At 58.4% G+C, this 21,723-nt stretch overlaps 1 protein-coding gene across 1 annotated transcript in view; it reads left to right on the top strand.

Moving 5' to 3' along the window:
- The window catches only part of COL2A1 (collagen type II alpha 1 chain), a 32,244-nt gene that overhangs the window by 8,025 nt on the left and 2,496 nt on the right, over positions 1-21,723 (top strand). The window contains exons 9-51 of the mRNA XM_035255160.2: positions 864-908; positions 1,020-1,073; positions 1,472-1,525; positions 2,315-2,368; positions 2,760-2,813; positions 2,944-2,997; positions 3,317-3,361; positions 3,880-3,933; positions 6,933-6,977; positions 7,451-7,504; positions 8,959-9,057; positions 9,344-9,388; positions 9,480-9,578; positions 9,765-9,818; positions 10,191-10,298; positions 10,641-10,694; positions 10,779-10,877; positions 11,029-11,082; positions 11,518-11,616; positions 12,001-12,054; positions 12,457-12,510; positions 12,865-12,918; positions 13,159-13,212; positions 13,447-13,491; positions 13,616-13,714; positions 14,022-14,129; positions 14,470-14,523; positions 14,766-14,819; positions 15,254-15,307; positions 15,901-15,954; positions 16,210-16,317; positions 16,806-16,859; positions 17,300-17,353; positions 18,088-18,249; positions 18,439-18,546; positions 18,720-18,827; positions 19,163-19,216; positions 19,389-19,496; positions 19,662-19,715; positions 19,869-19,976; positions 20,220-20,273; positions 20,714-20,821; positions 21,167-21,455. Of these exons, the coding sequence (XP_035111051.2) occupies positions 864-908; positions 1,020-1,073; positions 1,472-1,525; positions 2,315-2,368; positions 2,760-2,813; positions 2,944-2,997; positions 3,317-3,361; positions 3,880-3,933; positions 6,933-6,977; positions 7,451-7,504; positions 8,959-9,057; positions 9,344-9,388; positions 9,480-9,578; positions 9,765-9,818; positions 10,191-10,298; positions 10,641-10,694; positions 10,779-10,877; positions 11,029-11,082; positions 11,518-11,616; positions 12,001-12,054; positions 12,457-12,510; positions 12,865-12,918; positions 13,159-13,212; positions 13,447-13,491; positions 13,616-13,714; positions 14,022-14,129; positions 14,470-14,523; positions 14,766-14,819; positions 15,254-15,307; positions 15,901-15,954; positions 16,210-16,317; positions 16,806-16,859; positions 17,300-17,353; positions 18,088-18,249; positions 18,439-18,546; positions 18,720-18,827; positions 19,163-19,216; positions 19,389-19,496; positions 19,662-19,715; positions 19,869-19,976; positions 20,220-20,273; positions 20,714-20,821; positions 21,167-21,455 (3,277 nt within the window). The remainder of the gene's footprint in view (positions 1-863; positions 909-1,019; positions 1,074-1,471; positions 1,526-2,314; positions 2,369-2,759; positions 2,814-2,943; positions 2,998-3,316; positions 3,362-3,879; positions 3,934-6,932; positions 6,978-7,450; positions 7,505-8,958; positions 9,058-9,343; positions 9,389-9,479; positions 9,579-9,764; positions 9,819-10,190; positions 10,299-10,640; positions 10,695-10,778; positions 10,878-11,028; positions 11,083-11,517; positions 11,617-12,000; positions 12,055-12,456; positions 12,511-12,864; positions 12,919-13,158; positions 13,213-13,446; positions 13,492-13,615; positions 13,715-14,021; positions 14,130-14,469; positions 14,524-14,765; positions 14,820-15,253; positions 15,308-15,900; positions 15,955-16,209; positions 16,318-16,805; positions 16,860-17,299; positions 17,354-18,087; positions 18,250-18,438; positions 18,547-18,719; positions 18,828-19,162; positions 19,217-19,388; positions 19,497-19,661; positions 19,716-19,868; positions 19,977-20,219; positions 20,274-20,713; positions 20,822-21,166; positions 21,456-21,723) is intronic.

The following is a 21,723-nucleotide window of genomic DNA, read 5'->3' as shown; positions in this document are numbered from 1 at the left end:
GAGTGCAATGGCGCCATCTCGGCTCACCGCAACCTCCGCCTCCTGGGTTCAGGCAATTCTCCTGCCTCAGCCTCCTGAGTAGCTGGGATTACAGGCATGCGCCACCGTGCCCAGCTAATTTTTTGTATTTTTAGTAGAGATGGGGTTTCACCATGTTGACCAGGATGGTCTTGATCTCTTGACCTCATGATCCACCCGCCTCGGTCTCCCAAAGTGCTGGGATTACAGGTGTGAGCCACCATGCCCGGCCCCAGTTCTTTGCAGCCAAAATGGCAGGAGGTGGCCCTTAGCAGAGCCAGAGAGTCTGACAACCTCTGCTTTGCAGATAATTGCTTAGAGCAGCTCTTCTCCGTAGTTATGTAACCTCTCATTCAGCTGGCCCAAGCATTTGGTTTTTAATGTCAATGGATGCCACTTTTAATGATGCGCTGGAGTGACTAAGAAGAATGAAGATGGGGAGATGCATATAGGCTGATCTGTTAGAAGACCAGTTGCTATTGCTCTTGGAATGAGAACTGAAGAATGCAGACAGCAGCTACTGTTCTCCAGCATCCACAGACTTCCAGCAGGAAGTCTCAGCCCTGCAGCTCTGACTTGGCACATGCTAAATGAAACTCAGACTTTAGTAAACATGGCTGCTGTCCAGGAGAAAGCGAGGCCAGCTTTTCTGTCCAAATGGTGCCTATAAATAAAAATAGACTTGCGTGGGGAGTGGGAAATGACAGGGAGCAGCCACTCCAGGCCCCCTGCCCACAGAGTAACTTCTTGTCCTTTGTCTGGGCTGTTGGCTGGGAGAAGATGGCACACTGGAGGCCGCTGGGGAAGCATGTCCAGTAAACCCCTCGTTTTCTGTTCCGATGCAGGGCCCCATGGGACCTCGAGGACCTCCAGGCCCTGCAGGTGCTCCCGTAAGTATTTGCAAGTCTTTTCCCCTCCCTGGTGTTGCAGATAGTTCCCAAGCACTATGATGTTTTAGCAGTTTATAGGGGGTGACCTGGTGTCCTCATTTTACTTTTTAGGGGCCTCAAGGATTTCAAGGCAATCCTGGTGAACCTGGTGAACCTGGCGTCTCTGTGAGTACTGGCATGGCCTGTCCACTCTCCAGGGGAGCCTGTAATGATAGACCACTGGGACCACAGCTGCTGTCCCTCCCAGGCTCTGCCCAGCTCTTTCCCACAATCGGTGGCCCCAAGGAAATCCAGATGTCAACTTCCTAGCTGTGGAAGAACTCTGACAGAGAGCCCAATGTGGCACGGACCACCAGGGACTGTCCTAACAGCACCCTCTGTGGGTCACCCCAGCCTGTGCTGTCTGCTGCCTTCCACTGTGATCTCTGCACCTTTGCTCTGACTTTCCATCTTTCTTCTTCTCAGGAGAACTGGCTTCCAAAACTACGATCTCAAAGTTTTGTCCACTCCTTAGGTGCCTTCCCACTCTCACCATCTCTTAAACTCTCTTCCTTTGTTTGTAGGGTCCCATGGGTCCCCGCGGTCCTCCTGGTCCCCCTGGAAAGCCTGGTGATGATGTGAGTAGACATCAGTAGACAAACGAGGAGCCGCCTACTTTGAAAGGGTCTGGAGAGGGTGTGTGCTTGGCAGAGTGACAGGGAGGCACCCAGGGTGGAGGTGCCCTGAGGAGCAACACTGAGCATTCCCAAACCTGACTCCATCTCCTATCTATATGGCCACTGTGTCTGTGCTGGAAAGTTCCCTGGGGACTGCTTTGGATCCAAGGCAAAGAGAAATAATTAAAACATCATTAGCCCCAGGAAGGGAAGCTGAGAAATGAGAGAAGGGAGAAAAAAAAAAAAAAAAAAAAAAAAGCACAAGGCAGAGATGTAGAGAAGGGAAAACAGAAAAAAATGTTCAACAACTCAGCATTATCTTAATTGTAAATGAGTTAGAAAAAGCTCAGCCCAGTCAGGAGGCAAACGAAATGAAGAGACAAGAATTGGCACCTCTTGTACTGTTTCTATGAATAACATTAGACAGTAAAAGCCTCTCGAGGTTAGAGCGTGTCCAGTCGGGAGAGCGTGTCCAGTCGGCAGAGCCCAGGAGAGGAGAGAAAAAGCCTCTCAGGGGAAGTTAAAGGCTGGTGAGGGCAGAGGAGCTTGCCCATGGGCCATGCATGTGTCCAAAAGAAGAAATCATGACCCATGAAAGGCACCCAGGGACGTGGAGTCTGAAAGAAGTGAGGGAGATGAGTGAGCCAGTGGGCAAAGACATGGATGGCTGGAAGGAGGGAAGCCCTCTGGGGTGCCCCCACTATGCTGCTGGGTCTCTGAGGAAGCTGGGCTTTCTCTCTCTCCCATCAGGGCGAAGCTGGAAAACCTGGAAAATCTGGTGAAAGAGGTCCACCAGGTCCTCAGGTAAATGCCACCTCTCCCAGCCTCAGGGATCTTTGCCCGTGTCACCTTTCCTGTGGCCTTAAACCCAGCACATCCAGTTCAATGAGGTCACTTCTGAGATGAAACACCAGTAGCCCCTATATCTACCATGAACATGTTTGTGGTCCCCACTCAGGCTCCTGAGGGAGGCTGGGCTGTTGTTATTTATACCACTTTGCATAAATGGGGGGTACGGGGAGCAGGGATCTGGGTTTTACCGAAATTGCCATCCAAGTGCCCAATGCGGGGATTCCAGACGACGCTCTGGTCAACGCCCTGGTAGCCCGAGGGAGCTGGAGGCCCTCCTGTGGCCCAGGGCAGCTTCCCCTGTTGTTTCACTCTGTACCCCGAACATCTCCACTTTGGATTGCAGGGTGCTCGCGGCTTCCCAGGAACCCCAGGCCTTCCTGGTGTCAAAGGTCACAGAGTGAGTATCTCGGGGGAGGAGGCAGGAGGAAGAGACGCCTGGTGGGGCAGAAGAGCACCTCGGAGCGTGTGCATTTCCTCCAACTTGTGTTTCCCAGAAGTGTGATTGAATGTTTTCTCCCATACCCTAGGGTTATCCGGGCCTGGACGGTGCTAAGGGAGAGGCGGGTGCCCCTGGTGTGAAGGTGAGATGCCAGAAAGTGCAATGGGATGGGGAGGAGGGAGACAATAAGGAGCCCGTCTTCCTAGCCAGGAAGATGCCGAGGAGCTCGGTAGAGCTGGCTTGGCAGAACAGCCTTGGCCTGGAACACCAGCCCTACATCCTGATGGGCCAACGGCGGGCCCGGAGAGCTCGGGGCATTGTCCCTCGCAGGAGGGACAGTGCTCGCACGAAGCTTGTGTCAGACTGAGCTGAGAGGATCAGGCCTTTGGTGTCTTCCCTAGGAGTTTTCTGGGGGCTGAGAATGGGGTCCCAGACACTGATCCTCTGTGTCATTTTTCCAGGGTGAGAGTGGTTCCCCCGGCGAGAACGGTTCTCCGGGCCCGATGGTAAGTATGGACACCCTCCAGGAAGGCTTAGACCCTTCAGACAATCACATGGCTGCAAAGAGCTCCCTTTGTGCAAAGCTCATATTCAGTGCTGTAGATTTCACGTGATTGTGAGTAAAAAGCAAAATGCATTAGAGAGATGATTTAAGATTTCGCCATTTCCTTAGAAGAGCCATGTTAACACACTGAAGACGCTTCCGTTTTAAAAAGTTCTGTTGATTGTCAACATTTTGTAAAGCTCGTCTACTGCAAGGAGAGAGATGTGGCCGTAACAAGGTTCCCAATAGGTAGCAGCAGGAACATTCATGTGTTCTGCCTGGGCAGAAAACTGCTGGGTGTGGCCTGAGAGTCCTGGCTAGCCAGGGAGGCAGCACCAGCAGAAGCGCCCTGGTTTCCCCGGTGTGTGTGCGTCCTCCCTCCCTCTCTTCTGGTATCTGTAAAGAGCCCGCCGGTAGAAATGGTCACCCTGAGCACTGTGAAGCCAACTCATGCTTAGGCTGTTCTGGTGTGTGTTCCAGGGTCCTCGTGGTCTGCCAGGTGAAAGAGGACGGACTGGCCCTGCTGGTGCCGCGGTGAGTAATTGACAAAGCCAAACACCACCATTTTGTTAGAGTTTACAGGTTTGTTTCTCTTGACCCTTGAAACAACCCTTGAGGCGTAGGGAGTATCATTCTTTGACAATTCACCCCCAGAGTTCCCGTGGAAAATTCCCAGGCTGAGCCTGCACAGGTGAAGGAGGAGGGATGGGAATGGGAGAGTGGTGGGTGACAGCAGGATTCTCTTAACCAGTCCGGATTATCAGGTAATCCCTTCGACAGCCACCACCCCCTCCCTGGGCAATCCAGTTGGAGTTTCCAGGCAGACTGAGCTGGCTATAGTACCACCATGCCACTCTCTGTTCTTTCTGGTTGCTCAGATGCCCTGGAAAAGTGGAACAGGTGAGCATCAGCTCACAGGGCTTTACGCGCGCTACTGCTGCTGTGAGTGATGTCATGCTGGTACTGGGGCCACCGTTCCATAGGCATGTCCTGTGTCTAATACCCTGTATGCTTCACGGCATCTAATCTCCCACATCCTCAGAGGTGGTTCTATTCTTCTATTTTAGAGCTGAAAAAACCAAGACATAGAAAGGTGAAATAGCTTAAGATAAACGACGCTTTGCAGCTTCAGACTCTGGTGGCCTCTAGTCAATGTGAGAAATTAAGGGCGAGGGGATTGGCAGCTGATGGAGGGTGCAGGGTGCCAGACGGAGGCGTTTCGCTCTGATCCCTTAGCAATAGAGAGTCCTTGTAGGCGCTTGGTCAGGCGAGTGATGCGATGACAGCCTATTTAAGAAACATTACGCTTTCTGCTGTGTTCATACCCACCACCCAAGCTCTGAGGCCCCTCCTCACAGGTCCTTGCAGGGCTGGCCAAAATCAGTCAGCTTCACTCCGTCGCGCTGCTTTCCAGCCAGTGTGTCTGTCTGGCAGAAGTGTCCCTCAATGGCAGATCACTGAAACAAGTAGCAGCTGGACCCCCCTTTGACAGCCAGAGCTGCGGAAGGGCCTCGCCCAGGGTCACTCTGTGTGAGGGGATTAGAGAGCACTGGGGCTGCCGTTTCTACAGATTAGCAGGACGCTGGCTTGTGGCCTTCAGCGAGGCTTAGAGCTGCAGTGGCCTCCATCTGCATGGGCTAAAGACGAGCTCCATCCCCGTCCCTGTCCCCTTCTTCCTGGGCACAGCAGCCCTGCTTCTCGGTTCTCCTCGCTGGCTCCTGTCCCCACGGTAGTTAGGCTGGCAGCATGTGCAGGATTTGGTTTAGGAGGCTGACAACGTTGCTTTTGAGCCCTTCTTTGCTCCCCTTCCCTCGTCCGTCCCATCAGACTCCTCTCTGGAGTCTGCTCTGCTAGGCCTCCGCTCTGTGGCCTCCCTGCAGTCTTCCTAGCCTTGACTTCCAGAAGGTGGCTGTGCCGTGTCTGGGGTGTGCAGGCCCCAGAGCCAAGACAGGCTCACAGAGACCCAAGTGTTGGTCCACTGTCAAGGCTGGGCTGCAGACCGGGCTGGGTTGGCGTCTGCCTGCTGTGGTCATGTGCCCTCCCTTCGGCCTGACTACGTCCTCTCTCCAGGCTTGCCGCAGGGAGAGGTGGCAGATGGCAGCCTAGTTCTGGCCTCTCATAGCAGCATGGCAGCTCTCTTTCTCTTAGGCCCAGCCTGGGCCTCCCTGCTGGCCAACCCCTGGAGGGAGGGTGCTCCAGAGCTTCCCAAGGAACAGTTTCCCGCAGTGCCAGGCCAGCCCAGAGGGGCTGCGGCCAACCCTGAAGCTTTATGTTCCTGCTGACATTTTCTCTAAGTTTTCTCTTGCTTTCCTCTTAAATGCCAATCTGGAGAGTCTCAGTCCGGAGAAATGGACTCCAGCCAGGAAGAAGAGTTGAGTTATATTTAAAACACAAGCTCCCCCTAAAGCATCCTTCTCCTTTAGCTTCTAAGGAGAGGCAGAGACTGGCAGGCAGGACTCACCAGGGAAAAGTCCCTTCCTGACCTGCTCAGTCAGGTCTTAGGCCCAGCTCCGCCCATCCTGTGGCCTCCAGAGTTTGGGTAGAGTTCCCTGGGCCCTAAGGAAACTTGAGAGAGAATTTGAGGGGTGTCACCACAAACTCGGGGAAAAACTCCTCCAAGTCCAGTCCTAGAGAAGGAGCTGGCAACCTTACCAAAGCCTCTCAGGGCACGAGCTCAGATGTAGACTTTGAGCTGCGGCTGGTGCCCTGCCCCATCAGGGGGCTCCCAGTGGGAGACATCTGTGAGCATCTTTATTTTCCATAAGAGTAGGTTGTCTGCGGATGGGACAGAGGAAGAGGCAGCCTGGAGTCAACCAAGAGGCCTTAATCAAGCCCTAACCAGAGAGGCTAAGCAAACCTTGAAAACGCCTCCCGCTGAGCAGGCAGCAAGCAGAGTCCACGCGTCTCTTTCATTTCTTTGCACTCAGTTCTCTGACTCTTTAAATAATCGCTTGGCCTTGAAGTTAGGGAATTTGGGGTCTGAACTGCAGTTGAAGAGAAGAGGGAATGATTTAAGCTTTGTTTAAGATTAGAGGCTGTGCACGGTGGCTCATGCCTGTAATCTCAGCACCTTGGGAGGCCAAGACGGGATCACCCGAGGTCAGGAGTTCGAGACCAGCCTGACCAACACGGCGAAACTCCATCTCCACTAAAAATACAAAAAAGCCAGATGTGGTGGCACGTGCCTGTAATCCCAGTTACTCAGGAGGCTGAGGCAGGAGAATTGCTTGAACTCGGGAGGCGGAGGTTGTAGTGAGCCAAGACCACACCACTGCCCTGCAGCCTGTGTGACAGACCCAGACTCTGTCTCAAAAAAAAAAAAAAAAAAAAGATTAGAAGAAGAAGCCCACTACTGCCCTCTGGCCACCCACTCACACAGACACCAAAGCTGCAGCCTACACCTCGCCATCCTCGTGCTCACTGGGCCGCCCCAGGGACAGTGTCTCCCTGGTTTTCTGTGAGGGTGGGCCAGGAGCAGGGACGGGCAGGGCTGTGGGCCCCTCTCATGGCTGCTTCCTTCTCCTTGCTCACAGGGTGCCCGGGGCAACGATGGTCAGCCAGGCCCTGCAGGGCCTCCGGTAAGTTCATGTCATCCTCAGCAGGTCACTGTGGTTGCTGTGTTTTAAGTCCTACTAAGCAGCCCAGTGAAGTCTGCAGGGATGGTTGGGTGCACCCACAGCAGCACTCCGATGTCTGCTGGAAAGAGGAGAAATAGTTTTTAAATATCACTTGAGCATGTTGCTGACAAGCTTTGCAGCATGGGCTCACTCTTCTCAGCCACCCTTTCAGCAGTCTTTTTTGAGAAGGGAGGTCAAGGGACTGTCTGCTTCTCACCACAGATGTAGTCAGAAACTTGCTTTGCCTTCTGAAGCCAGGCCAGGTTTCCTGGGGATGCCGGCAATGGGGATAGCTTTCATCCAAGGTCTTTTAGCCACAGTGGGTAGAGAGTGAAACCAGCGCAGAGGTGGGAAGGGGTGTGAGGTGTGGGGTGCCTGGCTTTGGAGGCCAGAACCGGCATTCATCTCTCTTCCCATCTGCCACTTCTCTCCAGGGTCCTGTCGGTCCTGCCGGTGGTCCTGGCTTCCCTGGTGCTCCTGGAGCCAAGGTACGTGCCCTGTTGTGCAGTCAGGAGCTTCTGGGTGCTGAGAGCCGTCCTTTCCCCGTAACCTTTGCTCACTGCTCCCTCAACAAGAGAAGCAGCTCCCCACCACCCCACACACTGCCCCCTCCATCCAGGCGGGGCAAAAAGCCAGGCACTCACAGCCTCACCTGAAGGGAAGGTAAGACAGAAGATAAAATGTGGGAGATCTAGTTACAACTTTGGAGTGGGGAAAGGCAGACAGAGAAGAAGACAGGGATACACCAGAGGCCTGGTAAGGGCAGAAGGCCAGGAGTGGCAGCGAAGGGAAGCAAGCCTGGGGGACACCCAACAGCTGGGGAAGCTTGAGGCCCCGAAGGGCGCTGGAGGGAACTGGGCAGGGAGGAGGGCACAGGCAGGGAGCCCCGCTCCCCTCTGGGCTTCTGCTTCATTTGGGGCGCCTGGCTCTTCCAAGCCACGTTAATGGAGTTCTCTGGAGGATTACTAGAGGCCAGTGGGAGGCCAGCCAGTTCAGGGGCAGGCCAGGCAGCCAGGAGGGATTCCAGTGTGAACGTCCCTGGGAATGAATAAGGAACCTCGTGTGTCACTGGCATCAGGTTGCTTTCCCCCCACCCTTCCCGGGGTTTCCATGGCAACCAGACAGTGTCTGAGGTCCCGGAGCCGGGTGAAGGAGACCCATTGTGAGGAGGGACAGCGGAAGGTGAGGGGGGCTGACCTTTGGAAAATAACAATTACCAAAGTGAGGAGAAATGTTCTGAGAAGAACCCTGAGGAGGCTCTGCCCTCTCCCCAGGTCAGCAGCCATCCAGAGTGGGTTGTAATTTTCAGGAAAAAAATGAAAGCAAAAGCACAAGCCATTTTGTGGGGAGGGAGCTTGCTGAGGCCTCCCAGGGGGAATTGGGCTGCACTGAGAGCAGGGAGGGGCAGAGTCCCCCTGTTCTTTTGCCCTGGCTTTCTGGCTTACTGAGAACAGACTGGGGCCAGAGCCCCGGTGTCACCGTTCCCCCGTCAGCCCAGGCGGGAGTGAGGTGGTGCTCTGAGCTGAGCTGTTCAGAGACTCAGAAGGGACCTCAGTTCCTCAATACAATAGAAAAGCAGGAGGTAGGGAGCAGAGTCCATCCATCATCCCATAGTGCCAGGGTGGCAGGGCCCGGCCCACGCATTTCTGATGTCGATGGAGCCGCAGGTTGCCCGTTGCTGTAGCACGTAGCTGTGTCATGGCGTGTGGAGAGGAGGTGAGCAGCAGAGGGGCAGGCGTGGGAAGTCATCAGCTCATCAGCTCAGTCAGACAGGGACAGAAACGGCAGCGTGACCTGCGTGTGAATGCGCGTGTTCAGGTGCAGGGTTGGGTGCCTGTGTGTAGTTTAGTGTTGTGCTTGCAGCTGGCCCTGCGCTGCTGCCCACCCGCTAGAGGTGTGTGTCCCCTCCCTTCTTCATTTCATCCTCCCTGTCTCTTCCCAGGGTGAAGCTGGCCCCACTGGTGCCCGTGGTCCTGAAGGTGCTCAAGGTCCTCGCGGTGAACCCGGTACTCCTGGGTCCCCTGGGCCTGCTGGTGCCTCTGTGAGTGCAGCTTGTCTTTGGCCCGGGGGGTCTGGGGTCTGTGGCCTTGGAACTCTTGACTCTGTACTTCGCTGTGGGCTCCAATCACCAGACCTTCATTCTGGCCCAATGCCTGTCCCCATCTCTAGATGTCTCTCCCTCTCTCCCATCTTCCCCTTGAAACACTTATGGGAATGCCCCTGAAATGGACAGCACCTGTCCCCGCTCCCTGGATCTGTACCCTGGAGGGCTGGAGGTGGTTGGGGTTCATTCTTTGCTGCTAATTTGACACTGTCTCCTTTTTCAGGGTAACCCTGGAACAGATGGAATTCCGGGAGCCAAAGGATCGGCTGTGAGTGTCGGCCCTGGACTTTGCTTCCCAAGCGAGCCTGGTCCTGCCTTGCCCCTCTCCTGACAGCCCTCCCTTCTGCTCATGCCGACAGGGTGCTCCTGGCATTGCTGGTGCTCCTGGCTTCCCTGGGCCACGGGGTCCTCCTGGCCCTCAAGGTGCAACTGGTCCTCTGGGCCCGAAAGGTCAGACGGTAAGAGCCCAAAGTGACCCCCAAGTCCCAGGACATCTCTGGAGTCAGACCCCATCACCCCTTTTTCCCATGCTCTCCTGCCCTGGCCTCACAGCGGCTTCCAACAGAGTATCTAGAACAGGGGCTCTGGGGCAGGGCAGGCTCTTTAGAGAGAACCCCGTGTGAGGACCTGTCTTTTTTTTCAAGGGTGAACCTGGTATTGCTGGCTTCAAAGGTGAACAAGGCCCCAAGGGAGAACCTGTGAGTATCTTCCCCCAAGCCCTTGTCTTCTCTGCTGCTGTTCTACAGGGCACAGGCCTCAGCCCCACCGCCTGCCTCCTCCAGGGCTCTATCCCCCAGTCTGGGTCCTCTCGGCTTGTACCTGGAGGAGACTTAACAGGGCTGGGAAGGCCCCGATGTAGCTCCAGCTCCCATCTTTGGCTTGGCCAGTCTGATCTTTACACCCTCTCGCTTCCCTTTGCTCTTCCATGCCTGGTCTGTTACGGCCTCTCTTCCCCAACCCCACACCTGACCGAAACAGTTGCCAAGGCTACGTCCTTCATACGCTGAGTTGAGGCTTGCTCTGGGGCCAGGTGAAGGCTCACTCGGTTTCTCTTTTTTGCTGGTCCTCAGGGCCCTGCTGGCCCACAGGGAGCCCCTGGACCCGCTGGTGAAGAAGGCAAGAGAGGTGCCCGCGGAGAGCCTGGTGGCGTTGGGCCCATTGGTCCCCCTGGAGAAAGAGTAAGTGAATGATGAGGCTGCACCCCACAGGGCTGTGACCTCCAGAGGGAAGTGGGGTCCTTTGGTCTGTGTTCTTGCTGAGTCACATCCTCCTCCTCTTTCTCCGTCCACACCACAGGCAGAGGGAGCCTGACCCTCAGTTGTGCCCACCACTGTCAGGCTGACATTAAATAGTATGAGCTCTTCCCAGGAAGGGAAACAGGTTCCAGAAATTAACCTCTGAGAATCCTGCAGGCCGCGGCTACTGTTCCCCAGAAACTGGGGTTGGAGATGGACCTGCTGGAGTCTGGATGGGTTAGGGGATATCCTCACTCAGTGCCTCTCCTCCCTGTGGCTCCCTAGGGTGCTCCTGGCAACCGCGGTTTCCCAGGTCAAGATGGTCTGGCAGGTCCCAAGGTGAGTGGGAGAAGAGGGCTGCGGTCCCTCCCTGCATCCCTGGTCACGTGGTGTCCCACTGACTCCATGTGTACCCATGTGTAGGGAGCCCCTGGTGAGCGAGGGCCCAGTGGCCTTGCTGGCCCCAAGGGAGCCAACGGTGACCCTGGCCGTCCCGGAGAACCTGGCCTTCCTGGAGCCCGGGTAAGTAGCAGAGCTGCTGTTGCCCTTGGCTTCGGACTCTGGGTGGACCCTCAGGCCCTTCCTGGCTGGCTCCCTCCAGCCCTGCACTACCAGGATTGGGAGATCCTGGGGCCCATCCCTGACACCATCTTCTTCTTCCTCCTGAACAAAGGGTCTCACTGGCCGCCCTGGAGATGCTGGTCCTCAAGGCAAAGTTGGCCCTTCTGTGAGTCTGTCCTCTGAGGGCTGCTGGGAGGGTGGGGGGATCTCCCTGGGGAGGCTAGGGAAAAGAGAGATGGAGCTTGGGTGGGGGAGGCCTGGAGGACTGTGAATTTTGAGAATCGCGGTAGGGGATAGACAGTAGGCAGTGGGGCCAGATGTAGCCTGTGCAGTAGCTGTAAGCCCAAAAATGCCGCCCCCTTATGAATTCGGGGCTTATCCTTGGGGGCATGGCGACATTGTGTGTGCACTTTCTGAGGCGGCTTTCTAAACTCAGTGGCGCCTTGTTGCAGACGGGCCTATGGGTGTGGTGTGGTCATTCCTAGATGCTGAGCACGTGTGGCGGGTGCCTAGTCCTGGGCCTGCCATGTAGGCCCTTAGCAGATGTCGGATGGCTGGAAGTGGTCAGAGTGTGTTCTGAGGATGGTGTTCTCTCTTTCAGGGGGCGCCTGGTGAAGATGGTCGTCCTGGACCTCCAGGTCCTCAGGGTGCTCGTGGGCAGCCTGGTGTCATGGGTTTCCCTGGCCCCAAAGGTGCCAATGTAAGTAATAATTTACTCTTCCTTTTCCTTCCATGGGGTGCTACCTGCCTCCCTGCCCTCTTGGGGAAAGGGCTGAGTCCTGAGTAGGCTTTAACCAGGGACAGTAATGAGTGGTTCCTGTGCCATGGGTGGCAATGGAGGTCTGCAGGTGATTTGGGGGAAATCCAGGACTCCAGAGAGCCTTGGGGCCTTGAGGCCATGACATTGTTCCATGGGGCAGTGCCCAGCAGGCTGGCTGCCATTAAGGCCTCTGAACAGAGGAGAAGGGCTGGTGCTTGGCTGTCCATCAGGATGCGGCCCCGAGCCTCAGTCCCTGCAGCCCGCTGTGCCCCCCACGCCCTCCCAAATCATCCGCCTCATGGTCCTGCACTCTCTTTCCTCCAGGGTGAGCCTGGCAAAGCTGGTGAAAAGGGACTGCCTGGTGCTCCTGGTCTGAGAGTAAGTATCCTTCCCCACTGCCCGTGGCTTGGTGTTGGCGAGGCATCCGCAGGCAGGACAGGGGAATGGCCTTCCCGTGGGTGGTCCTGGGACCCCTCGGTGTTGAGTATTGATATCTGTGGCTGAGCCCCACACTGGCTGGGCCCTTTGGGTGTCTAGACAGGGAGCCTTCTGGTTGCCGTTGGTCAGCAGGCCAGGAAGCTGGGAAGGCTTCTGTGCTGAAAACAGCTAAGAAAAGGGAGGACATGGGAAGGAAGGCTGGGGAAGGTGTGGAAATGGAGTTCAGCTGGGGAATCGTGGCGGTCTGAAAACTCTGTGCCAAAAGTGCCTCTGCGCAGCCCTAGGGGACTGCAAGGGGGAAGAAAAGGCAGGTCATCGCACTGTATTTTTATCTTCCCTTAGGGTCTTCCTGGCAAAGATGGTGAGACAGGTGCTGCTGGACCCCCTGGCCCTGCTGTAAGTACCTGTCCAGCCTCCCCAGGTGGCCCTGGGGGCAGGGGCTGGGAGGGGTGGGGGTGGTGGACCACAGGTCCATCCAGTAATGGGGCTGACAGGTATGGATGTAAGCTGAGCTGGTACACCAGCCCCACTCTGAGCTGAGGCAGGCGTCCCAGGAGGCTGTGTGGACCCACTTTGGTGCAGAGGAGTGTGGGTGGCTGATGGGAATGCAGGGAGGCATGCACACATCGTGTGAGCAGTGAAGGCAAATGCTGCCCTGCCCACTCCTCTGACCTCCCCCGGGCCCCACTAGCTATGGCTCTCAGGTTCTCTGAAACACTGGCTCAGCTCAACTTTTCTTTTTCTCTGCAGGGACCTGCTGGTGAACGAGGCGAGCAGGGTGCTCCTGGGCCATCTGGGTTCCAGGTAGGTGTCTGGACCAGGGTCTCTGTCCAGTCCTTTGCTATGTCCAGGGCTCTCTGGGGCAGCAGCAGCATGGGTAGGGAGCCCACACCTCATGCAGGACGCCAGGCACTGAGCCTTCCCTGCACCCTGGCTCTCACTGCTGCTGCTGCTGCCTTCCTTTGTCTGCCCTATACCATGCCTCCCTGGGGGATGGGGCAGCAAACTCACTCCATTGCTAATACTTGTCACTTCGGCTTCTAGGGACTTCCTGGCCCTCCTGGTCCCCCAGGTGAAGGTGGAAAACCAGGTGACCAGGTGAGTATGGAGCTCTTTGAACCTGCAACCTGTTTAGATGGGAAGGTCTTTTCTGATGCCTAGGAGGCAAGGGCAAGAGGGCACGGGGAGCCCTGTGAGGCCTGGGGATGTTCTGGACCCACAGTCTGAGCTCTGTCCCTCACGGGAGGAGGGACGTTCAGCCCTGCAGTGGAGGATTGTTCAGGGTCTGTGACATGAACCCTTCACTCTCACACATCTTTCTTTCTTCTCCAGGGTGTTCCCGGTGAAGCTGGAGCCCCTGGCCTCGTGGGTCCCAGGGTGAGTGTCCCGTTGGCCACTGTGGGCGGCCTTCTTGGGCCTGTCCTGGGTCCTACCCCTCCCCACCTCCCTGCCTTCTCCCCCACTGCTCTTGGTTGATCGCTTTTTGGTGTCTCTGCCACAGGGTGAACGAGGTTTCCCAGGTGAACGTGGCTCTCCCGGTGCCCAGGGCCTCCAGGGTGCCCGTGGCCTCCCCGGCACTCCTGGCACTGATGGTCCCAAGGTAAGTGAGGCTGTGTCCTGTGGGGGCTTCTGGGAAGCCCCACTGAGCAGGGAGAAGAAGGGGAGCAGGCTCAGGTGGAGTGTCCTGTGGGGGCTTCTGGGAAGCCTCACTGAGCAGGGAGAAGAAGGGGAACAGGCTCAGGAGGCGTGAAGAATAGAAGTGGGGGGTGGAAGACAGAGCTGGAAAGGAGGCCTGCACAGGAGGAAGGGAAGGAAGAGGGCTTTGGGTCTCTGGTTACCCGGTTCCATGAACAGGGGCTCGGGGGAGGTGCTGCCTGCTACAGACTCCCTCTTACCTCCCTCCGCAGGGTGCATCTGGCCCAGCAGGCCCCCCCGGGGCTCAGGGCCCTCCAGGTCTTCAGGGAATGCCCGGCGAGAGGGGAGCAGCTGGTATTGCTGGGCCCAAGGGCGACAGGGTAAGTGCCAGCGTTTCGGCCTCTCACCGAAGCTGTGACTTCGCTACCCTCCTGCCCCTTGTGTTCCCTTCCATTCCCTCATGGCCCCTGGTGCTGAGGGTCCCCGTTAGCCTTGCTTGAGCAGCTTGGAGCCTCCTTTCAAAGCTCCCTGCCTTTTAGGGACATCCTCTCCCCATGTCCCTTCATCTCGTCCCTGCCCCTCCTTACCCACCCTGAGGCCACAGCACATCCCTCTTGGCAGGGCCTGGGCTCTACCTAGAGCCCCAGCCGGAGTGGGACTGAGCCAGCCCTGGGGGTCCTGGGGTGCCCTGCTGAGGCGGATGGTTTTCTCTACCTCCAGGGTGATGTTGGTGAGAAAGGCCCCGAGGGAGCCCCTGGAAAGGATGGTGGACGAGTAAGTGAATGAGGCTGCGGGGATGCTGGGGATGGGATCCTAGCCCTGCACCCCAGAGATGGGGGAGGGGGCTGGGAAGTCTGCTAGTGGGGTCCCGGGTTGTGTCTCTGTCGAGCTGGGACCAGAGAGTGAATGGGAGCTCTGGTGGCTGTGGGAGGGTGCACCAAGCTCTGCTGGGTGTGGGGCCCCACCTGCTCGGCCAGCTCAGCCTGCCTCCCTCATTTCTACCTGCTCTTCCACAGGGTCTGACAGGTCCCATTGGCCCCCCTGGCCCGGCTGGTGCTAACGGTGAGAAGGTGAGTCCCAGCTCCTTTCCTCTCCCTGCCATGTTTCCTTCTTATCTCCTGCCAAAGGCTGTTGGGTCTTGCCTCACTCGCCACTGTCACCCTCCTGCCAGCCAGGGCTGTGAGGAGTGAAGCGGGGATCCTCTCAGAAGTGAAGGCCCTGCCCGTGTGCTCTGTCGCTGGGGCAGCAGCTGGCCTGGGGGTAAAAGTGCATTTAGCCCACCAACTTCCCTGGGCCACTGGGCCTCACTGTCTCCCTTTTACCCTTGAGAGACCCTCAAGAGGGTGCGGGTGTGGGTTGCATAGTAACGCAGGCTATGCCAGGGCCTTTGGGGGGGACCTGGAGCCCCCTTCCCACCAGCAGGGCTCCTGGAATGCATGTGCCCTCTTCCATTCTGACTCCCCATCTTCTCACCCCTGGCTCCTCCTCCCCTCCTGGCCCTTAGGGAGAAGTTGGACCTCCTGGGCCTGCAGGAAGTGCTGGTGCTCGTGGTGCTCCGGTGAGTGCCCCTCTCAACCTTGCTGTGCCCGAGGTTCCTGGGAGCCAGCGTAGACCCTCATGCTGCCCTGTGGCCTTGCGTGCTGCCAGGCACTGGGTCCCTCCCTGCCTGCTGGGTCTAGGGTGGGAGGAGAGATGGAAAGGGAAGTGGGAAGGCACATCACCCCTGGGGTGTGCTCAGGGTGAGGGGTTTTGGGTTAACAGAGCCTCTGCCTGCTCAGGGCGAGGGGTTTTGGGTTAACAGAGCCTCTGCCTGCTCAGGGCGAGGGGTTTTGGGTTAACAGAGCCTCTGCCTGCTCAGGGCGAGGGGTTTTGGGTTAACAGAGCCTCTGCCTGCTCAGGGCGAGGGGTTTTGGGTTAACAGAGCCTCTGCCTACTCAGGGCGAGGGGTTTTGGGTTAACAGAGCCTCTGCCTGCTCAGGGCGAGGGGTTTTGGGTTAACAGAGCCTCTGCCTGCATCCAGGACTAAGACTGCTTTCAGTTGCCAGTCTCTGGGGAACGGGAGGCTGAGCGGGGCCAAGCAGCTCTCAGAAAAGAGCAGAAGCAGGTTAAGCAGCGGGGCCTGACCTCCCACCATGCCCCCTTCTCTCGCAGGGTGAACGTGGAGAGACTGGCCCCCCTGGACCAGCAGGATTCGCTGGGCCTCCTGTGAGTATCTCTGTCTATTCTCCTGGCTCCCTCCACTCAGGCCAGCTCCACATCCAGCACCCTCGGGCATCAGAGCTAGTCAGGGAGGGAAATGGACGCTCCTCTCCTCTCCTTTCTCACCTCCATACTAATGGAACCATCCTATCCAGGCCAGGGTGGACACACATGCACATACTCACAGTCTCCTGCTCTTCTGGAAGAGCTCCGGGGCTTTGGCCTGCCCCTCACTCGCCCGCCTCTTCCCTCCCATTACAGGGTGCTGATGGCCAGCCTGGGGCCAAGGGTGAGCAAGGAGAGGCCGGCCAGAAAGGTGACGCTGGTGCCCCTGGTCCTCAGGGCCCCTCTGGAGCACCTGGGCCTCAGGTAACACAGTGCTCCCCCAAGAATTGTCTCCTCAAGGAAGGGCTCCTGGGCCCCAGCAGGCTGTACAGGCAGAGGATGGTTCTAAGGCCTGGGGACACTTCCATGTCTGTGGAAGGAGCTTCCATGGTCCTCATGTGGCACGTGGGCTGTATGGTGGGGTGTAGGGACTGACAGAGGACAGGCTGACCACAGACCTCCAGAACCAAGCTGCTGGTCTCCTGGGGAGGAGGGGGCGTTGGCAGGAAAAGCTTCCTGGGAGGCCAGACCCCAGACTGATGCCTGACAGTTCTGCAGATACCTGATCAGCGTCTCCTAGAATCCAAGTCTCCTGCAGCGGAGGGGCCAGGCCTGCCTGGGGCAGCTCTTCAGTCTGGGTTTTTAGTGCCAAGAAAGCTGCATCTTTGAAAACCTGGGGGGGCAATTGTCAGAAGAAGCCCACCGACTTCCCTGGGTCACTGGGCCTCACTGTCTCCCTTTTACCCTCCCAGGGTCCTACTGGAGTGACTGGTCCTAAAGGAGCCCGAGGTGCCCAAGGCCCCCCGGTGAGTGAGGCCTCTCACCCCCCACCCTGCACCTCACACAGAGGGCCCAGCCCCAGAGGCTCCCATGGCAGGGGGTGTTCTGGGATGGCTCCCTTCTTTTACCAGTCCTGCTTGGGCCCCCAGCCTAAGCCCTCCCACAGCCAGGTGGGAGAGAGGGCGCCTGCGGGCTGGGTGCACAGTGGTCCCTCATCCCCAGCCCAAGGCTCAGTCCCTCACCCAGCTCCCTGAAGTGCTGACTGCGGGAGCCGGAGGCAGGGGAACAGCTCGTGCCTGCTTCTATGGCCAGACCCAGGGGCCCTTTCTCCCTCCCTGGCTCCCCCTTGCTGCTTTGCAGCCCTCGCCCTTTCCACACCAAGCTTTGAGATGCCCCTACTGGCCCATTTGAATCTCAAACCTCCTGAGGGCTTGAGGTTCTCAGGGGCTCTCCTCTTCCCATGCAGGGAGCCACCGGATTCCCTGGAGCTGCTGGCCGCGTTGGACCCCCAGGCTCCAATGTAAGTGATGCTCCTGGCATGAGAGGCACAGGCAGGCCCGGATAACCTGGCCCAGCACCCGACAGGGTCTGCAGAGCTCCATGCCGGCCTCCACTCCTCTGAGTCTCTTCCGCTCCCGGGAGGAGCAGCTAACTGATATGGGGACTTATCCCCTGAGGGTGGCTGGGGGCAGGGTTGTGGCCCTGCTGTTGTCATGGGTGGCTGCTCTGCCGGCTTGGTGGGCGGCACAGGGCTGCCACGATTACTTTCATCCTGGGCCGACGTTTCTTGAGCATGTTCTGTGCACCTGGCTGTGTGCTTTAAAGAAAGTCCTCACGTCCTGGGTCACTCTCAGGGAGTTTGCATGGAGGGAGTGGAGGTGATGAAGTCACTGTGTTCACGGGCACCTTGGGCAGAGGGAGCGAGTGCTGGGGGCAAGCAGAAGGCTCAGGGGTCAGAGGGGCAGGGCTGGAGCGGCTCCTGAGGAAGGGAGATTGGGGACGAAGGGAGGAGGGAGGAGGGAAGAGGGAGGAGGGAGGAGGGATTCCAAGTAGATGGGAGAAAGAAAAGCAGCAGGGGCTGGCGAAGCTGGGGCTGGCAGCCCAGAGCTGATAGAAGGCTGAGGCTGCCCTTAGTGTGGGGATGTAGAGAAGCCCCCACATGGGAAACTGCTGTCGTGGAGGCCACAGTAGCTTTGACAGCCCGAATGAGGAAGGGTGAGATGAACCCTCACTTCTCGCATTTTCCTCTTCTAGGGCAACCCTGGCCCCCCTGGCCCCCCTGGTCCTTCTGGAAAAGATGGTCCCAAAGGTGCTCGAGGAGACAGCGGTCCCCCTGGCCGAGCTGGTGACCCCGGCCTCCAAGGTCCTGCTGGACCGCCTGGCGAGAAGGGAGAGCCTGGAGATGACGGTCCCTCTGTAAGTCCTTCACCAGGCCTATGCCGAGGCCCCGGGAAGCAGGGTCGTGAGTGGCTTCAGAGCACCAGGCAGGACAGAGCGGGGCCTTGGGGATACCAGGGACCAGGGCTGCATAGAGTGAGCTGTGCTGAGAGGGTGGGAAGAGGCCGGGCCATTGTCAGTTCTCATCTCCCATCTCTCCTCTCTCAGGGTGCTGATGGTCCACCAGGTCCCCAGGGTCTGGCTGGTCAGAGAGGCATCGTCGGTCTGCCTGGGCAGCGTGGTGAGAGAGGGTTCCCCGGCTTGCCCGGCCCATCGGTAAGTGTGGGGGTCCCTCCCTCCAGCTGAGCTGAGCCCTGCCTGCCAAGGCTTCTGCTGCCCTCAGCACCCTCAGGACTGTCCCGTCTGCCCTCTCCCTAAGGGTCAGTGGGCCCTGGGCAGGGGCACTTGCCGTCCCTGTGCACTCATTGTCCCTGTCTCTGTCTCTGCAGGGTGAGCCCGGCAAGCAGGGTGCTCCTGGAGCATCTGGAGACAGAGGTCCTCCTGGCCCCGTGGGTCCTCCTGGCCTGACCGGCCCTGCAGGTGAACCTGGACGAGAGGTGAGCAGTGGGACCCCTGGGGGGGCTCTGACTGGGGAGAGGGGCTCTGTGAGTCTCTGTGCTGGGCCAGCCAGGGCAAGTCCCAGGTGGGGCCCTGGAGAAGGGGGTGCCGACAGGCCCAAGGGCCTAGGCACACGGGCAGCTTATGGGGGAGAGACCAAGAGCTGGGGAGGAGGAGGGGAACTCGGTGAGGAAGCTTTGGCTCCAAAGTGTGAGTGAGTTGGGCAGAAGAGAAGAGGCCTGAGCTTCTGACGGGGTCGAGGGGATGCTGGGGGAGCAGAGAAGGACACGGGCAGGAAGCAGCTGTAAAAGCATTCTTGTTTTCCTTTGTCCAGGGAAGCCCCGGTGCTGATGGTCCCCCTGGCAGAGATGGCGCGGCTGGAGTGAAGGTGAGTGTCTGGGGTCTGTGTGTGTGGTGGGATGGAGAGGACATGGCCTTGGGCCCGACAGGTCAGCCAGGGGTGGCAGGCTGGAACCAGTCTCGGCTCAGTGTGGAAGGACCTTTTGTTCCTGACTCTTCTGGAATATTCTTCTCTGAGCCTGAGACCTCTCTCTTGACAGGGTGATCGTGGTGAGACTGGTGCCGTGGGCGCTCCTGGAGCCCCTGGGCCCCCTGGCTCTCCTGGCCCCTCTGGTCCAACTGGCAAGCAGGGAGACAGAGGAGAAGCTGTGAGTAGCCTGAATGCAGTAAAAGCTGCCTTTTCCAAGGCAGTCCCCGGGTTCTCGGTCTCTGGGCCATGGAGTGGTGGCCTCGGTGCCCAGCTGGGGGCAGATGCAGAGGAGGCCACCACTCGTCCTGGCTGTTCTCTGACGCTGATCTCACTCTCTCCTCAGGGTGCACAAGGCCCCATGGGACCCTCGGGACCAGCTGGAGCCCGGGGAATCCCGGTGAGTATCCAAGTGTCTTGCACTGAGTCCCCACTCGGGGCGGGCCTGGAGGGCAGCCGGGACCCTGTGGTTCCAGGGACCCCTCGGCCTGGGTGGGACAGGATGGGGCTGCTGGCCCTGACCTGACTCAATCTGTGTCTGCCTTGTTCCCAGGGTCCTCAAGGTCCCCGAGGTGACAAAGGAGAGGCTGGAGAGCCTGGAGAGAGAGGCCTGAAGGGACACCGTGGCTTCACTGGTCTGCAGGGTCTGCCCGGCCCCCCTGTGAGTGTCACCGCCTGTGTGGGGCTTCCTGAGGCCTCCTGCCACTCAGAGCCCACTGGAGCCCCCCATGCTGCCCGGACAGCTTGAGTTCACCCTAAGCAGTTTCCAGGACTTCCTCAGGGCTGGGGGGAGGAGGAAGTGGAAAGGGAAGGGGCTGGGACAGAAAGCCGCTCCGCCAGCTCCCCGGAAATAGATGGATATGTCTGTGCTGACCGCGGCCCTTTGCCTCTTCCTTCTACGCAGGGTCCTTCTGGAGACCAAGGTACTTCTGGTCCTGCTGGTCCTTCTGGCCCTAGAGTAAGTGACATGGAGTTGGGAGATGGAGGGAGCCCTTCAGAGGGTGCAGGCCTGGTGTTTCCATGGTGAGGGAAATGCTGCTGCTTCTGGGGAAGCCTTGGGCTCAGGGGTCCTCACTCAGCAGTGGGGGCAGGACTGGCTCATGTGACTATGGCCAGAAAAGCACCTGAGGCCACAGTAGCTGTAAGACAAACATAGCAGCCGTGGCTGTCAGACACACCCCTGGTAACAGCATTTTACAAAGAGAAGCCTAGGAGGGTAGGGAGCCACCCTGCTGGTTCTTGGCCAGATAGAGACCAGCTCAGGGCTCCCTAAGTGAGCACGTGAGGAATTGGGGGTAGAGTGGCTGGTGCTGTCAGGACGGTCACCTCCCCAGCCCCAGTGACTTGCAGTCTTCCCTGTTGTGACCGCTCTTTCCTCACGACCTCTCTCGCCTGCAGGGTCCTCCTGGCCCCGTTGGCCCCTCTGGCAAAGATGGTGCTAATGGAATCCCTGGCCCCATTGGGCCTCCTGGTCCCCGTGGACGATCAGGCGAAACTGGCCCCGCTGTAAGTGTCCTGACGCCTTTCCTGCTGTCGAGGTGTCCCCAGCATCCGGGAGGCTTGAGCTCTTTGTTGCTCAGGGCCTCAGCCTGCAGCCAACAGTAATGGCATCTTTTATCCTGAGGCCTCCTCAGAGCTTCGCGGGGCTCATGATCAGTGCTGGGAAACTGAAGGGAGGGGCTAGAGAAGGAATAGGCATGGTGCTGTGGTTTCCTTCGTCCTGGGCTGCTACACCTCTGCCTCGCCCATGGGGCTGGAAGAGGGACACTCTAGTACATTCTAGCAAATGGGGATGGACGTGGAGGGGCACTTTCCCACAATCCTGGCTGATCTCTCTGTTTCCTGCTGCAGGGTCCTCCTGGAAATCCTGGACCCCCTGGTCCTCCAGGTCCCCCTGGCCCTGGCATTGACATGTCCGCTTTTGCTGGCCTTGGCCAGAGAGAGAAGGGCCCTGACCCCCTGCAGTACATGCGGGCCGACCAGGCAGCCGGTGGCCTGAGACAGCATGACGCCGAGGTGGATGCCACGCTCAAGTCCCTCAACAACCAGATCGAGAGCATCCGCAGCCCCGAGGGCTCCCGCAAGAATCCTGCCCGCACCTGCCGAGACCTGAAACTCTGCCACCCTGAGTGGAAGAGCGGTAAGCTTGGAGGACAGGATCCCCTGCCCCGGGGAGCAGGGAGTCAGCCCATTAGGCACAGCAGCATCTAGTACAGGGCAGAGCTGGGCCTAGAAGGTTCTGTCAGAGGGCTGTGCTCTCATTTCACAGCAGAGAAGCTGCAGCCTTGGCACCTGTCTTGCCATGGCTACCTGGCTGAGGTGACCTCAGGGTGGACTCCGCCCGCCAGCTGGGCGCTGCTCCTGCCTTCTTGGCTTGTGTTCTTCCTTAGGGCTGGACTTCACTCAGG

The sequence above is a fragment of the Callithrix jacchus genome, chromosome 9 (assembly GCF_049354715.1).
Source record: "Callithrix jacchus isolate 240 chromosome 9, calJac240_pri, whole genome shotgun sequence".
Lineage (NCBI taxonomy): Eukaryota > Metazoa > Chordata > Mammalia > Primates > Cebidae > Callithrix > Callithrix jacchus.
Note: the sequence above shows the minus strand (reverse complement) of the source record. Positions and strands in the feature narration are given on the sequence as shown.